Raw genomic sequence first — 14,910 nt, 5'->3', positions numbered from 1 at the left:
ATGCATTTCCAAGAGCTGATACTCGGCCTACTAGCAGCCACACGTGTTTCTTGTACTGATGTGCAGAAATACATTGTCGAGTTCTCCAAGGTACGTCATAGTTATATGATTCTGTCCAGCACCACGAAAAGATTCGAGATACTGACCTGTTTTAATAGACGCACCAATCCAACCCGCTTGCAGCCCGTGATACTTCGCTGACAATACTACAAACATACGACTCTGATGTTTTCAAAGGTGCCTCTGTGCAAACTTCAGTGCTGACAGAGCGTGAAATTTTGGCACTGGATGGGGTTGAGAATGTGTGGATAAACCGTGTGGTCTCTTTACAAACACAGAATATCGCCGCCATCTTTGCAGACGATGCGGCCTCTCCTGCCTACTCACAGCACAACATCACGGGCGTTTCAAAATTGCATGATCAAGGCATACTTGGTCAAGGTATCAAAATTGCAGTCGTTGATACTGGCATCCAGTATACTCACCCAGCTGTAAGAATTCCAGTCTCATCTTTGGACATATATTTATTCAAACTACTAATGTTTGCAGCTTGGTGGATGCTTTGGGAAAGGGTGCAAGGTAGCTGGAGGATACGATCTTGCCGGTGATGGATGTGAGTTCTGATTCTTGTTCTGGGCTCTTATTCACTGCTAACAGCAGTCTTTTGTAGACTGGCCTGACAGCGGCCTTCAGAAACCCGATCATGACCCATTTGAGATGCAGTTCCATGGCACTCATGTTGCTGGTGTTCTTGCTGGCGAGAGCGCTAAGTGAGTTCCTAATAGAATCCTCTATCGGGATTATTACTAATGATTCTGCAGCTGGCGTGGCGTTGCCCCCAACGCAACTTTGTATGCGTACAAAGTGTTTTCTTCCTCAAAGGATACGGATGAAGCAACATTGATTAATGCTTTTCTACGTGCCGATGCCGATGGAGTGAGACACACACCACCCAACACTCCCAACGTTTCTACAAAGAGACTAACCCCCTTCAGGTCGATATCATCAGCTGCAGTGTTGGCAGCATGCTTGGTTGGTCTGAGAATGCCTGGGCCAATGTTGCCAATCGTTTAGTGATAGAAAAGGGCATCGTGATTGCTATCGCGGCTAGTAACGACGGAGCGGCCGGCCCTTTCTACGCAACTTCGGGAGCATCCGCTGAGCACGTCTTGTCGGTTGCATCAGTAGAAGGCGAAGTAGCAGCTCAACCTGCCATTACGGCAACCTTTTCCATGGGAAACAGTACTAAAAAGGTCAAGATTGGATATGTTCCATCCAATGTTTGGTTTGCTGTCTCAGTGGTGAACTGGCCAATAGTTCCACTCAACTTCAACACATCAATACCGGACGAAGCTTGTACACCTTACAAGCAAGGCGCATTCAACCTCACTGGCATCATACCGCTGGTACGCCGTGGTGGCTGCTTGGTGAAAACAAAGCAACTTAACCTCGCAGCTTTAGGTGCAAAGAAGATTCTCGTATACAACGATGGTGGACCGATGACAGCTATATACACCAATAACTACACGACTCAAGTTGGTCTTATCGAAGAGTCCGCTGGTCATGCAATCATCAGTGCCTACGCCTCCGGTGTCAGAATCACAGCTGACTTCTCAGCTGGGCCAAAGGATGTTGTTAGCATCAGTCGCGAGTACTCCAGTCTTCCCTCACGGTTTTCTTCGTGGGGCGGGTTATATGACCTTAAGCTCAAGCCGGATATTGCTGCCCCTGGCGGGACTATATGGAGCACACTCCCGACAAATTCATACGGTATCCTCAGTGGAACAAGCATGTCTACCCCCTATGTTGCTGGTGTGGCAGCCCTGTATGCGACTGTATTTGGTGGCCGAAATTCCCGTGGCCCACCAGCAGGACTAGACATTACACAAAGACTACGATCTACAGCAGGTTCTGTACGGTGGTGGGATCAAATAAGTCCATCGTATGCGCCACCAATCCAAATCGGCACAGGGCTCGTCAACGCTGAGAGTCTCCTTAACTCCAAGACCAAAGTCACAGCCAAAATGATGGCACTCAACGATACAAAGAATTTTGTGGAAACACATAGCTTTTTTATCACAAACCAAGACGATATAGATGTCAGCTACACATTTGATATTGAGGCAGCTGCCGGGATTGAGATGCTTGAATCGTGGAACCAAGATCTCAAGTCGCCTGTGATCAAGTCCTTTGACAATATTTCCCCCGTTAACATTCCTCTTGTAGCTGCCATTCCCAGCGAGATAACCTTGGGCCCAGGCCAGTCCGCCAATCTCACCGTTGATTTTCGACCACCAATGGTGGACAACAGCTCAGTTTTGCCGGTATTTAGTGGAAAGGTCATTATCAAAACAAGCACTAATGAGACCCATGGAATTCCTTATATGGGCCTGGCGGCAGACCTCCGCAAAGAATTCGACAACTTTTGGATGGATGGCTGGCCACGAGCGACAGTCACCAAGCAGTCAATCAGCATCTGGAACCAAAGCTCCTGGAATAACGATGTCTGGAATGCAAGCATGCCTTTTCTAGCCCTCGAAACCCGCGCAAAATGGGGGACGCGACAGCTGCGGTTCGATGTAAGTTCTTTTTCCCAGCAAAGCCAAATGTTTCAACGCCATCTATGTCTATCAGCAAGTCAATCTCTAACATGTCGTGACAGATTTATGAGGCGGGTTTCAAAGAGACAGACTGGGAGTACCCCCCTGTTGTTGGCTCCAAAGGCTATCTAGGCTCTGCCACGTACTGGAAGCGTAGCAATAGCCTGTTTTTCGATACCAAGCGGAACTCTTCGGATCCAAACGACACAGTCAACTTTCCCGAGGTCAATATGCCACGAAATGCCGACTATACAACGTACAAGCGGAGCTTCTTCTGGTTCGGTAAATTGGCCAATGGAAGCCAAATTGATCCGGGAAAATATTCACTGCGCATTGCAGCACTCAAACCGTTTGGCGACCCGGTGGTATCCGACGATTGGGCTGTATATAAAACACCGGAAGTTGAGATTCTGGGAAAATACGGGCCGGCACCCCGTGTATAGTAGACCAAGAATGAATAATTACAGGTAATAGAATAGAGGCCAGGACTGGTAATGGTTCTGGAAGCATGTCATGTTTCTACGCAACAATGGAATGGCTGGGGGTCTGAGACGGTAAATTTAGGTGTTTGTTGGAAACATGGAAGACTATCTATTTGCGTGTCAGGTTTATACTATCTGCGTTACTTTACTCAACTTAAATCCATCTTCTGAAGGCCGACGGCTATGGCTACCGCCATCCTCAGCTACAACCGTCGCCGTCCTACTTGTACTTGGCCGCTGATGATCCAGACAGCTTGAATCACTCTTATCCGTGACACTCTGGGTCTTTGTCACCAAGATATCCTCATCGGGATCCACGACACGCGAGCGCCTACCCGAGCCCGAGATGGTAGCGCCCTTGGAGCCGTTTGGATTGCTCGCGCCGCCATTGCTGGGGACCGAGTGCGGGAGCGAGCGCTTCTCGGCCGAGTTGAGGTACGATGTCTTCATGCGCGTGATGAGCACGCGCAGCACGGGGATCGACGCGGCCATGATGGACGTGCCGACTTCGGCGGCGGACCAAATGACGAGTTTGGCGCCATGGTCTGGCAGATTGTGTGATGTTTTGGTGAGTTTTGTGGCCCAGGCTTTGTTTTGGCGCGCGTGTGTGTAGCAAGACGGCACTACTTACATGTAAAGTCCCCGCTTGAGAGAGAAGGAACTGTCGAAGCTTTGACGCAGGCGGTGGCACAGGCGCTATGATGAGTGATAGTCAGTGTGGGTTGAGAGGACAGACTGGTTTAGAAGGAGACTTACAATACGCCCATGCTCATGGCGGCGCCAATGCCGATTTTTTCCTTGGTCTGCATTTGTAGGCCCCAGATGATCTTCCAGGGCAACATGGCGAGGAGCAAGTCGATAGAGCCCGACAGAACTAGAGGTGGGATGGTGTGGATGTTAGAAGCTGGGGCAGTCCTTCTCTGTAGGACCTGTGAAAGGACTCACCAGCACTGAAGATTCCATAGTCTACGACACCCTGGTTTCCTGCGTCGACCCAGATGAAGGCAGCGCTGATGCCCATTGACACGACGGTGACGGCAATACAGGCCCAGACGATGCCGCGCAAGACGCCTTTGGTGATTCGGAGAAGAGTCACGGCAAACGACACCTTACTCAGGATGGAAACGAAAATAGAGATGAAGCCCGAGACATTGCCGACGAGCGCCAGCCGGGAGAGATTGGTGGGGTCGATATAGTAGATGTGTGTTCCCATGCCAATGCGGCCGTTGTACTCGGTCATGCACACATTTGCAATAAAGATAGCCTGCGAATGTTAGTTTCAGTTGGTGTGTACCCAACAACACAGCTTCCGGCACACGTCGGCATCAAAGGACCCAAGATTTTAGACTCACATAAGCCAGCAGGAGGATATAGTCGTCCCACCAGAGCCCCCGCGCATTCAGCGTCTTGCAGTACACGCGGAGAGCAACAAACACGGTCGACAGGCTGAGCATGATCCAGCTGACGATGCGCATGCGGTCGCTGAGGTCGTCAGACGGCGGCTCAAGGGCCATGCCAGCCCCTTGCACGAACGCGCTCATCAATGGACGGAGAAGAGGGGGGGAGAGGTAGAGCAGGTTGCGGGAGTGACGGGGCGGCTCGATTGCGCCAAGGAAGAATAGACCAACCTAGCACCGGGGCACACCTCGCAGACGCGGAGGGGAGGGAGGAGCTGCAGCCGTGGTCTATATATACAACAACAGCTGCGAGGCATGGTGGCAGCAGAGCGACAAAGGGGAGCTGCTTTCTATATAACAGCTTGCTCCTCCCGCGTCAGCCATGCATCCCTTTGTCCAGGCGTCAGACGGTGACTCTCCGTGCAGAGAAGCCTTCTGGCATCGGATTCGAAAAGGGAGACACGGCTCGTTGTCTTGATATTTACACTGCAGAGCCCAGGCTCAGAGACAAGCATTTCACATAGGAGACCGCCAACACGCAGGCCAGACACTCACTACCTGGAAGAGACAGCTCGGCTACCTAGACACATACGTAGCCTAAGCCATTTGGCAGCGACGGCCGACGTGTCTTTGGGGAGGGTAGGGAGATGGCAACAGGAATCGAACGAGCAGGATCCCTTTGGCGATGCTGTTCCGTGTCCAAGAACAGTCTACGGGCGGCAGGCGACACCAAAACGGACTTGTTTTTTGTCTTTTTAGCTTGCGAGCGAGAATGCAATGGTAGTTTCTGTGAGACATTCCCTTGATTGTATCATTGTCGCCGACGAGACATGTCCATTCCTGGAGTCGGCGGTTGGACCAGTGGCCGGCGCAGTTATCGGCCATCCGCAGAGTTGGCTGACTAGACGGATACAACGCTTGTCTGATCTCCTCGATATTCAGCAAATACTCTGTCTATGATCTTCTCAAGGTTGCCGAGTGTTCGGGCAAGCCTCTGTTTTCCTAGCCTGCCGTGGTCTCGCTTGTCTCGATATTTTTCTCCCTTCCACCACCCGAACAAGGATCCGCCTCTGCCCCCCTCCCCCCATCTCACTCAACTGTTCTTTCAAGGGATGACGAGCCGTAGCCTACACGCCAATAAGACTCCGAGACAAGGGGTCCTCAAGCAAGGCTCTTTCGACAGCCAGTTCTTCCAATGCAAAGCGCAGGCAATGAATGCATGGAGCTGCATTTCTGCGTCGAACTGGCTGAGTCTGGCCGGCACAGGCACCTCAGCAGCACATTACCAGGGCGTAAGTGTTGAGACTGTGGAGATGGAGAAGAAAAGACCAAAAACACGGACAGAATTCTTGTTTCGACCAAGACGCTATGCGGGTTATGATGCGTGAGGTTTGATGATAGCATTGCCAACCCTAAGTACCATAGGGTCTGCACTCCCGTACGACCAGCCATGCCAAGAAGGCGCCTTGCCGGTCTCCGACGTCTCTTCGTCTTGGGTTCTTCAGCCTTGACAGTTGAGTGAGTGCCAAGGGCACTGCGTTTCCCTCTGTGACGAGGTCAATGAGCAGCCGAGCCAGCATTGCAGTAGTAAAACGTCAACAGTACTTGTTTAGATCTGGGGCCCGCCAAGCCCGGGGTCAAGTTCATGATGCCCCCCGGTCTGGGCGATACTGGCAGTGGAACGTTTTCACAATCAAGGCAGGTCAAATCGTTCAAGAAAGCCCAAAACGTTGGCCAGGTATAGAAGACTCAAACTCGTATACAAGTATAGCCCAGCGGCTGTTGAAATAGGGACAAAGCACCAGTATCACTACCACTACAGTCCGGACTTGGCGACCCCCCAAATGCGAATATATCAGGCTACTGAAACTTTGGGAGAACCTGTCTGTGTGCCCCTTTGGTGATCAAATCCGCATTGATCCTGGCAAGACGTCCCGTTGGGTCCGGGTCCTTAATGTATAAATGTTAGGGTTATGAAGAACCCTATAGAGTGAATATATAAGTAGAGCTTCAACAAAGAGATATTTGTGCAACCCAATAAGCTTGAACCAACACCAAGCCCATTTACTCCAATGTCCAGCACCAAGAGCCACCAGCCTTTATATTGAACCCAGAATCAGCTATCCTGTGCTTAGCTTTATCTTTTAGCTGCGGTCCGCTAAGCATTGTCGATGGTGAACAATGGGAGGTGTCACATGAATGGATAACAGGAAAAGGAGACACACCTTTGGACGCATTGGAGAAGAGGCAGGTTGATCATGGCGAGTACTTAAGGCTGGGATGCGTCCTAGACGAAGAAGTTTGAAAGCTGTTCTTCACCATCGCCTTCTGTCACCAGTTACGCTTCCTCCTGCCTTTACCACAATCACCACTTCTCCTTTTCACCACCAAAATGGCTTCCATTACTTTCCGCGAGGGCACCCGTGAAGATATCCCCGCCATGGCCAGAGTGTCCGAGGCCGCCTTTGCCTCATATCCTCTCGAGCTCTCGTTCTTCCCGCAGAGCGCGCGCGACTCGCCCGAATGGGACGACAATCAGCTCAAGTGGCGCATGGAGCAGGCCTACGTGCTCTGGGACACCAAGTGCATCAAGTTCTGGCTGGCCGAGGACGCGGGGGCCGGCGGCAAGATTGTCGGCGTGGCGGCGTGGCGGCTGAGCGACGAGGAGATGGACTTGCCGGTCCGGCCGTTTGAAAAGTTCCAGCCGCCGCCGTTGCTGGACGTTGCGAGCTTCAAGGAGGCCGTGGCCAAGGAGCGCGAGATGACGGCAAAGCTGGAGCCGATCATGCCCAAGACCCGAAGTGAGTTTAGTGGCGGGAGAAAGTGTCGTAAGGCGTGCTAACCCCCGTGATAGGTCTGAGTCTTGTTGCTGTCGATCCGGCTTACCAGGGACAACATGTCGGCAAACAGCTTGTGGCCAAATGTGTTGAGGAGGCCGATGCCGTGCAGAGAGGCCTGTGGCTGACTTGCCGCCATGAGCTTGTGGATTGGTACGGGTCGTCGGGGTTCACCAAGCTTGCATCGGTGTCTATTTTGGGATACAGATGCTGGTCGCTGGTGAAGGACGTTTCTCTGGAATAAAGAGAACTGGGAGGGATCCTGGGCGCACAAGAGACTGGACATAAGACGCCGGTGCACAAGTATACGGACATCTAGGAACATGTACTATGTGTGTCTGTTGCCGAGGAGAATCACTACTTAGATAGCCAGTGCTTGATGCTTCCGGACACTTGGTTCGGAAGGGAACCCATTAATGCAATTATTGTTGTCATGTGAGGCGCAGCTGTTGTCCATCCTTGGTGATCAGTCAGTCAGGATCTTGGAAGCTTTATGGAACAACTGTGTCTGGAAAGTAAGTTTACAATATCATGCTGTCATCAAGGGGCCCAAGCGCCGGGGGTCTACGCTCGCTTACTTGGTCCAGGAACAAATAGTTGCAAGTAATACACTACAAGTCCACGTCAATATCTGACATCACAACGGCTGCGTCTGTGTTTCTCATCCGGCCCTAAGCAGCCAGTAAAAGAGTGCAAGCCTCTGAATCCCAGTGGCCAGCCTTGGCGCCGCGGCCTTTTCACTGACACGCCGTTTTGCATCCTTTGTGATCTTGGTGATTGTGCCCACCCGCGACTGACTAGTGAAGCCAACGTGAAATGATGCTGGCCAGGGTTTGGTTTCAAGCTTATTCCACACTAGCAAGTCTTGGGCCCGAGGTGTTTGAGGTTGGGATCCTGACAGGGGGGGCTTTTGAGTAGACTTCTCTTCAGCCTCCGAGTCTCTCTTCAGGGCCCGTCTCCAGCCCAGAGCTCGCCCCCATTCAGGCCTTGGTATCCTTGTAACATCATGGAACAGCCCCTGCATCGTGACAAAAGCCCCCCTTGCCGAACATGCACCACGGCTGTCCGTCCAGCCCAGACAAGGACCCAAGGATTTGTCTGGCTCAACTCCTCGTCTGCCTCTCATTTCTCGCTGCGGGAGGAAGACGCTTTGCTCTGATACTTTATCCCGTGCTCGCCAGTCTCGGTGGGCTGGCTGGTGTTCTTCTCTTCTTCTCTCCTTTGTCTCTGGCCGCTGATATCCTCCGTTCCTTTGGCTTGTCAACCTCCTTCGTTTCTATTACTGTCAACTCTCCGGCCTGGTCTGCCCTTTCGTTTTCTCTGCTGTCTGCTTTCCACTTTGTTCTGTCTTTGCTTTTCGGCTTTAATATCGTGTTAACTCTGGTCTGCCATCGCCATCTCTCTCTCTCGCTTTGCGCGTGCAGCCTTTATATTCTCGCCCTATAGTCTTGTTACAGCCAGGCCTGTCGCTCTTTATACATACATACCTTCTCTTGTGTCTCTTTTGTCTTGAGCCCCGGAGGCCAGGTTCACTTACTCGCCAAATCCCACACTCTTTGTCACCGTTTAATCTTGCTGCTCTCCATCAGCCCACCATGCAGTACCGCCTTGCTCTTCTCCTGGCCCCGATGCTGGCGACCGTCAGCGCTCAGGTCAATGCCTATGCTGAACCTACCTACGAGGCTGGCGTGACGCCCTCCCCCATCTTCGAGCCCGTCACTACCACGCCCGCCGGAGCCTTGAGCAGCTCCACCACTACCTCATCTTCCCGCCAGCCTGTGTTTTCTCCCGCGCCCGCCGCTGACTCCTCGTTGCCGCTCGATGTGATTCCCACCGGTGTCACAGGCATCAACCCTACCTTTGCCCCCGGCGAGACTCCTGCGCCGATCCTGGTGCCCGTCGACGACCCCGTCACCCAGCCCACCAGCCAGCCTACCAGCCAGCCGCCTGCCACGCCCAGCCGTGCCCCCACCACGCCGCAGCCTCCGGCTGTGGTGCCGACCTCGGCGCCCGCTGCCGCACCGACCGCGCCGACGTACGAGCAGCCCGAGCCCGAGTACGGCAACGACGACGACGACAACGACCACCACTACGACAACGACCACCACTACAACAACGACAACGATAACGAGGAAGAGACCGAGCCCTCGACCCTTCCCACCGATCTTGTCGATCCTACCTTCCCGGCCGGTACCACCCCTACGCCGATTCTCGTCCCCGTCGACCCCGTCAACCCCGATGCGCCCGCCGCTACCACCCCGCCCGCTGGCACCACCACGTGCAAGTTGCCCCGCGCCACCCGCGAGAGCGCCAAGGCCAAGATTGCCTACCGCGATGCCCGCCGTGAGCGCAAGTCGAAGCGCGCTGCCAAGAGAGCTGCCATTGCTGCCAGAGCTGCCAAGCGTGCCGAGGCGATCGCGGTGTAAGGACGTGAAGTCTGTGTTTTGTGTGTTGGGAATAGCAGATGGGAAGGACAGAACAAACTGACAGGAAAACAAAAGAAGCTGAGGAGGCTTCTGGGGACATGTCAGAGTTGTCGTTGGGAGGAGTCCGTTGTCCCTGGAGCTGTACCTAGCTTCTGGTTAATTTCTTTTTTTTTTTAACCTTCGCACGCGAGACTCTGTTTCTGTTTCCTGTTTCCGTTGTAGGCGCTGCCGTTAATAAAAACATATCGAGTGTGTCCATCTCCAACAAAGCAAGTGAATAAACCGTCCAAGTGTGATGGGGTCAATGGCAAAAGAAAAAGCCCCCCTTGTAAGCGCATTAAACAGTTAGAGACGCCGTCCCTTTTATTTTGGTACCCATAAAGAAAACAAGACGAAAGAAAGAAGACAGCAAAACTACATCAAAACTCGGCAACAAAAGCAATGGTTCCTGAAAAAAAAACAGTAACAGTGACGGCAATGGCAGCGGTGCAAATCAAGACCACACCAGAACCTAGCCGGCTCACACTCCGGCGCCGCCGCATGATTCCGGCACGGAGCCACGCGCGCATCACTCGCTGCCCCCTCTCCCCCTTAGTCTATCTCGATTTCGTAAACCCGCCGCCCGTCTTGCGCATCTTTGCTGGCGGCGCCGTCTCGGGCTCGCTCTCGTCGTCCTCGCCTGACTCGTCGACGTCGCTGTGATCAACCTCATCCTCGTCATCCTCATCGTCCTCATCATCGTCTTCATCGTCCTCGTCCTCGTCGTCCTCGTCGTCATCTTCCTCGTCCGAATCGCCCATGATGCCGTTGGCCGTCGGCACCTCGTCGTAGTCGTCCTCATCATCATCTGCAGCGCCTCTCCGCGCCGCATTGTCGCCCGCCGCGCCCTCGACCCAAATGACATTTTCGTCGCCATCGTCGTCACCGTCGCTGCGCCGGTTCTCCTTGCTCTGCATCTTTTTGCGCAGTTGCATCTGAGACTCCAGCAGGTCCAGCTTGCCCTTGAGCACAAGCAGGCTGTTGAGTCCGCGCGACCGCTCGGCCAGCACCTTTTGCAGCATGGCCAGCTTGGCCATGACCTCGGGCTGCGACGCCAGCGCGCCGCCGTGCGCCACCAGCACCCACTGCACCCACTGCAGCAGGGTGCCAGCGCGACCGGGCCGGCGGTAGATGCGCGCAGCCAGCTTGTTGAGCAGCGAGCCGGCGAGCGCGCTGTCCAGCCGCTCAATCGTGTTGCGCACTGTGGCGAGGTTTGCCGTGGCTAGGCACGACTCGAGGAGCTCGGCGTCATCGGTGCGTAGCGCCTGTGTCAGCACTGTCGACAGCGACGACAGCGAGGGCGCGGCAACGGTGCGCGGCTGCGCCGTCGCGGCCAGCGCCTGGGCGGTCGACGAGCGCGTGGCCAGGGCAGCGTTCACGTCGACGGTCTCTTGGGTGTTGATGAGCTCGCCAAAGGTGGGCGAAGTGCCATCAACATCGGAATCCTCGCCGTCTGCGGGAGCGGCAGCAGCAGCGTCGCCGGCCTCGGCCATTTCTTCATCGGAGTCGATATCATCGTCGTTCGATTCGCTGTCTGAGGAAATTTCGATAGTCTTGAGGTCGCGCTGCTTCTTGGGCAGCTTGACAATGTCCGCCGTTGACACGGCAGTCTTGGACTCGTTGATGCTGGCCTTGGTGACGGGCTTGGCCGAGGCCTGGAGGCGCGGGGCCGTGATCTTGGACGGCGCTTTCCGCTTGGCTTGGGCAACCATTGTGAATGTGTATTGAGATGGAGAAGGAACGAGAGGGTATATAGGGGAGAAGAGATCAAATAGTCTTCCAGTCTAGGCTACAATGATACACAGTAGGCCAGGAAGAAGTAGACGGCCTCGTTGTCGTTGGAGTGTCGGATTACGTCAAGAGGCGGCGTGTAAACAATTGCGAGGGGGCCGGTCGGTTTTCCGGATGTGCGCTCTCGGGCGGAATTCAAGTTTCCGAGGAAACACAAGAAGCAAAGAAGCAAGAGGGGCGCAAAGTGAAAAAAAAAAGAATGAAGCTGAAGATCAAGAGCGCAGGCAAAATGCAGGCGAAGACGAAGCAGAAAAAAATCTCGCGCAGACTCAAAATTTGAGGCTATCTCGGTCTCGCTATTCAGGATCCTGTTGTTACTGCAAAATTTCCTGTGCTTCTTTTTGCCTTGCTCAAAACTTTTTTTTCTGCCGCATCTCCTGGCCTTTGGGTCTTGCTATCCGTCCAATGAGAGTCGCTTTTGGGGTCTCCACCAAAGGCGGTGAGCGGGAGATGTACAGAATACTTAGTCAGCCTTCTATCGATAAGCTGGTCTGGATAACTTCATCGACTCCAGGTCACAAGTGATGCTTTGATAGTGCTCACTGCACAAAAACGTCGGCCATTTAAAAGCGCCACATTCAGAAAACATCACCAATTACCTACTCATTGGATATTCCATCGTGTTGTAATTCTCGCACAAATGGGTAAAATCTCGCCAGAAATGGAAGCCATGCTGGGCCATGCGGTATCTTTCAAACAAAAAATCCCGAAATCTCTATCGCACAAGTGGCGCGTCAATTTGCCGTTTCGAAACACATCCTTGGTTCGCGTCTTCGTGGCGTCGGTCCGGCCAAAGGAAGGAAAGCGACGTTTCGGCTGTTCTCTGACGCCGAAGAAGCGGCTTTGGTTCAATACATTGATTTCTTCAACAGGATCAAGAACCCTGTGTTGAAAGAAGCCATCGTGTCTTTTGCCAATACGATCCTGAAAGAGCGGCGTTCTCCAGGCAGTACAGGCCCCCCACCCCTCGTCGGCAAGAACTGGATAAATCGATTTCTCGTCCGCAAAGGGTACAAAGTTCTACTCCAAAAGACTCTGGATGCAGATGGAAAAACGAAACCCCCAGGGATTGTCCCATTGGAGCAGACGGCCGCCCTTTCAAAGTTCGCCGCACAGTCTCCAGCTCCCGCAAGACCGAGCACACCACCACCTTCACAAGGTGCCGGTGGAAGCTCCCCTCCGTTTTGCCATACGCTCCGTAACAGCCGTGAGGTCATACACATGTGGGATAAAATCAACGATTACTTGGAAACGGCTAATGCACCACCGAAGCTACTGGACATGTCTGCTGTAGTTGAAAAAGGGTCAATTCTCGCAGCCATCTACAGAGAAGAGCTTGAAAGGGAAATTGCTAAGGAATTTGGAGTTTCATTGGATAGCGACGATGAGTATTATACGATGGACGACGCCGCGCAAGATGTAGCAGAGGAAGAGGAAGAGCCTCAGGAAGAAGAAGCAGAAGACGTGTAGTTGTTTTGTGACTGCGTTTTGTTGAAAGTGACGCTTTTGCGTGTACAGCCCAAAGTGCTCCGAGACTTGCTTCATGACATGTTTGATAACGAATATAAGTACGACGGGATCTTCTGCACGCGGAAGAAGCGCTCCTCATGCAGACGCCCTTTGGAAACGGCAATCTTCTAGACGCAGAGACCGCAACTGTCGTTGTTGCATGCTGAGACTTTGGCCATGGCTATGCTTGTATCACAGAGACTTGCAATACAAAATATGCGTGTGTAACCAAACTCCCAAACTTGCCCTTTGGTGGACTACACTCTTATAATGACACACGAGACGGCGGATGGAAATCCTCTCAGAAAAGGGACGCAGTGGATGTCGTGTTCTTCCCGCTACAAATGACTCAAGGATGTCCACCACCCGGTTTGCTTGTGCAACCCAAGATGAAAACCACAAGCAACAAGCTGATTGCGGTCCTTTGCTCGGCCCGGGTGCATCGTTGTGTTGGATGACCTCTAGTTTCCATGTCAGTCAGCAGACGTTTCTGTGTGATGTACCAACGGCCACGGTACGTTTTGTTATATCTACGATGACTCGTTTCTTCTTATCTTCAGTCGCTGTGTGTAGATAAATCCAAGGGCTCTCTCATGATTCCAGAGCACCAGTCTAACAGCTAGAGTCCAAGTCTACAATACCAATGCCTAAACGTGTTTTACTTCCATCGTAATACCTTCCATCGCAATGCTCATACTACTCTTGCTTCTCAACCTCGCCATGCTAGGCCTTGGTCACGTGCAAATGAAATATCCTCCGGCTTTCCGCTCCAAATTCAACCCCAATACCGCCAGCAACACCGACTACGACATAACCAGCCCGCTCCAGAGCGATGGCTCCAACTTCCCCTGCAAGAGCTACGAGACGCTAATGTCCGCCAGCGGGTCCGGCGCCTCAGTCGCCACCTGGGCCGCCGGAGACACCCAGACCATTGTGCTGACAGGCAGCACCATCCACGCCGGCGGCTCATGCCAGTTCTCGCTGTCTTACGACCGCGGCGCCACCTGGCGCACCATCCACAGCGTCATCGGCAACTGCCCCAGCGCTGTCGGCGACTCAGCCTATGCCGTGCCGGTGCCGGCGGACGCGCCGGCCTCGGGAAATGTGCTGTTCGCGTGGACTTGGTACAACAAGATGGGCAACCGCGAGGTGTATGGGAACTGCGCACACGTGGGCATTGAGGGCGTCAGCACCACCGAGGCGGCTGGTGATGTGCTTGCGAGACTGCCGGATATCTTCCGTGCGAATATGGGTAATGGCTGTGTGGTGCCAGAGGGCATTGATGTGGCATTTCCAGATCCAGGCCCCAGCGTTGAACGTAACAATGATGGCTCACCGCCCCAGGGCTTGTGTGGAAATGCATCTTCAAGCTCCAAGCCGCCTGGAGCATACACCCCCGGCCCAACCAATACATATGGCATACTCTCAGGTACTCTCTTGACTCCTCTTCTTTTCCAGAGTGGAAGCTTGATACATTGCTTGTATGTTCGAATCTCACGTTAACATGATAAATTCAGCAGATCCCACGATCATGCAATCTGCTGCCACCAACGCCACATCTGGAGCAACGCGCATCATCCACCTGCCAGGAAATGACTGGCCGTCATGGTTTGGCGGGGTATCTTCTTCGGCACAACGTCGCGCTACAAACCCGGCGTGTGCATTGTTTACTGTGGTCATATTTTGGTGCGACATATTTGCTTAACAGAATCGAATCGGTATAAACCAGAGTGTAAGTAGCATATAGCTAGTAGCACCGCATTGAACGCTTTGTCGTTGATGGCTTGAGGAACGCCCACAAGATTTGCAGCTTGAGATTACCGATGAAG

At 53.2% G+C, this 14,910-nt stretch overlaps 6 protein-coding genes across 6 annotated transcripts; 4 read left to right on the top strand and 2 right to left on the bottom strand.

Moving 5' to 3' along the window:
- Positions 1-3,043, top strand: BROUX77_004070 (uncharacterized protein; the record flags this gene model as incomplete). The annotated part of the gene is made up of 7 exons (XM_073748792.1): positions 1-90; positions 159-491; positions 550-613; positions 671-770; positions 822-936; positions 996-2,579; positions 2,663-3,043. The coding sequence occupies 7 exons, from the start codon at positions 1-3 to the stop codon at positions 3,041-3,043; spliced, it is 2,667 nt and encodes an 888-aa protein (XP_073606495.1).
- Positions 3,044-3,208: 165 nt separating this feature from the next.
- BROUX77_004069 (uncharacterized protein) lies at positions 3,209-4,623 on the bottom strand (the record flags this gene model as incomplete). Its single annotated transcript, XM_073748791.1, has 5 exons — positions 3,209-3,627; positions 3,714-3,778; positions 3,839-3,956; positions 4,028-4,346; positions 4,435-4,623. 5 exons carry the CDS (start codon positions 4,621-4,623, stop codon positions 3,209-3,211), a joined length of 1,110 nt encoding a protein of 369 aa, XP_073606494.1.
- Positions 4,624-6,871: 2,248 nt separating this feature from the next.
- BROUX77_004068 (uncharacterized protein) lies at positions 6,872-7,560 on the top strand (the record flags this gene model as incomplete). Its single annotated transcript, XM_073748790.1, has 2 exons — positions 6,872-7,280; positions 7,334-7,560. The coding sequence occupies 2 exons, from the start codon at positions 6,872-6,874 to the stop codon at positions 7,558-7,560; spliced, it is 636 nt and encodes a 211-aa protein (XP_073606493.1).
- Positions 7,561-8,911: 1,351 nt separating this feature from the next.
- BROUX77_004067 (uncharacterized protein) lies at positions 8,912-9,742 on the top strand (the record flags this gene model as incomplete). The annotated part of the gene is made up of 1 exon (XM_073748788.1): positions 8,912-9,742. One exon carries the CDS (start codon positions 8,912-8,914, stop codon positions 9,740-9,742), a length of 831 nt encoding a protein of 276 aa, XP_073606492.1.
- Positions 9,743-10,338: 596 nt separating this feature from the next.
- BROUX77_004066 (uncharacterized protein) lies at positions 10,339-11,493 on the bottom strand (the record flags this gene model as incomplete). The annotated part of the gene is made up of 1 exon (XM_073748787.1): positions 10,339-11,493. The coding sequence occupies one exon, from the start codon at positions 11,491-11,493 to the stop codon at positions 10,339-10,341; it is 1,155 nt and encodes a 384-aa protein (XP_073606491.1).
- A 2,275-nt stretch (positions 11,494-13,768) lies between these two features.
- Positions 13,769-14,786, top strand: BROUX77_004065 (uncharacterized protein; the record flags this gene model as incomplete). The annotated part of the gene is made up of 2 exons (XM_073748786.1): positions 13,769-14,510; positions 14,602-14,786. The coding sequence occupies 2 exons, from the start codon at positions 13,769-13,771 to the stop codon at positions 14,784-14,786; spliced, it is 927 nt and encodes a 308-aa protein (XP_073606490.1).
- Positions 14,787-14,910: the final 124 nt, after the last annotated feature.

Source organism: Berkeleyomyces rouxiae (assembly GCF_048999995.1).
Source record: "Berkeleyomyces rouxiae strain 22BRR77 chromosome Unknown BrBRR77_ptg000003l, whole genome shotgun sequence".
Lineage (NCBI taxonomy): Eukaryota > Fungi > Ascomycota > Sordariomycetes > Microascales > Ceratocystidaceae > Berkeleyomyces > Berkeleyomyces rouxiae.
This window is presented reverse-complemented; position numbering and strand designations above follow the sequence as displayed.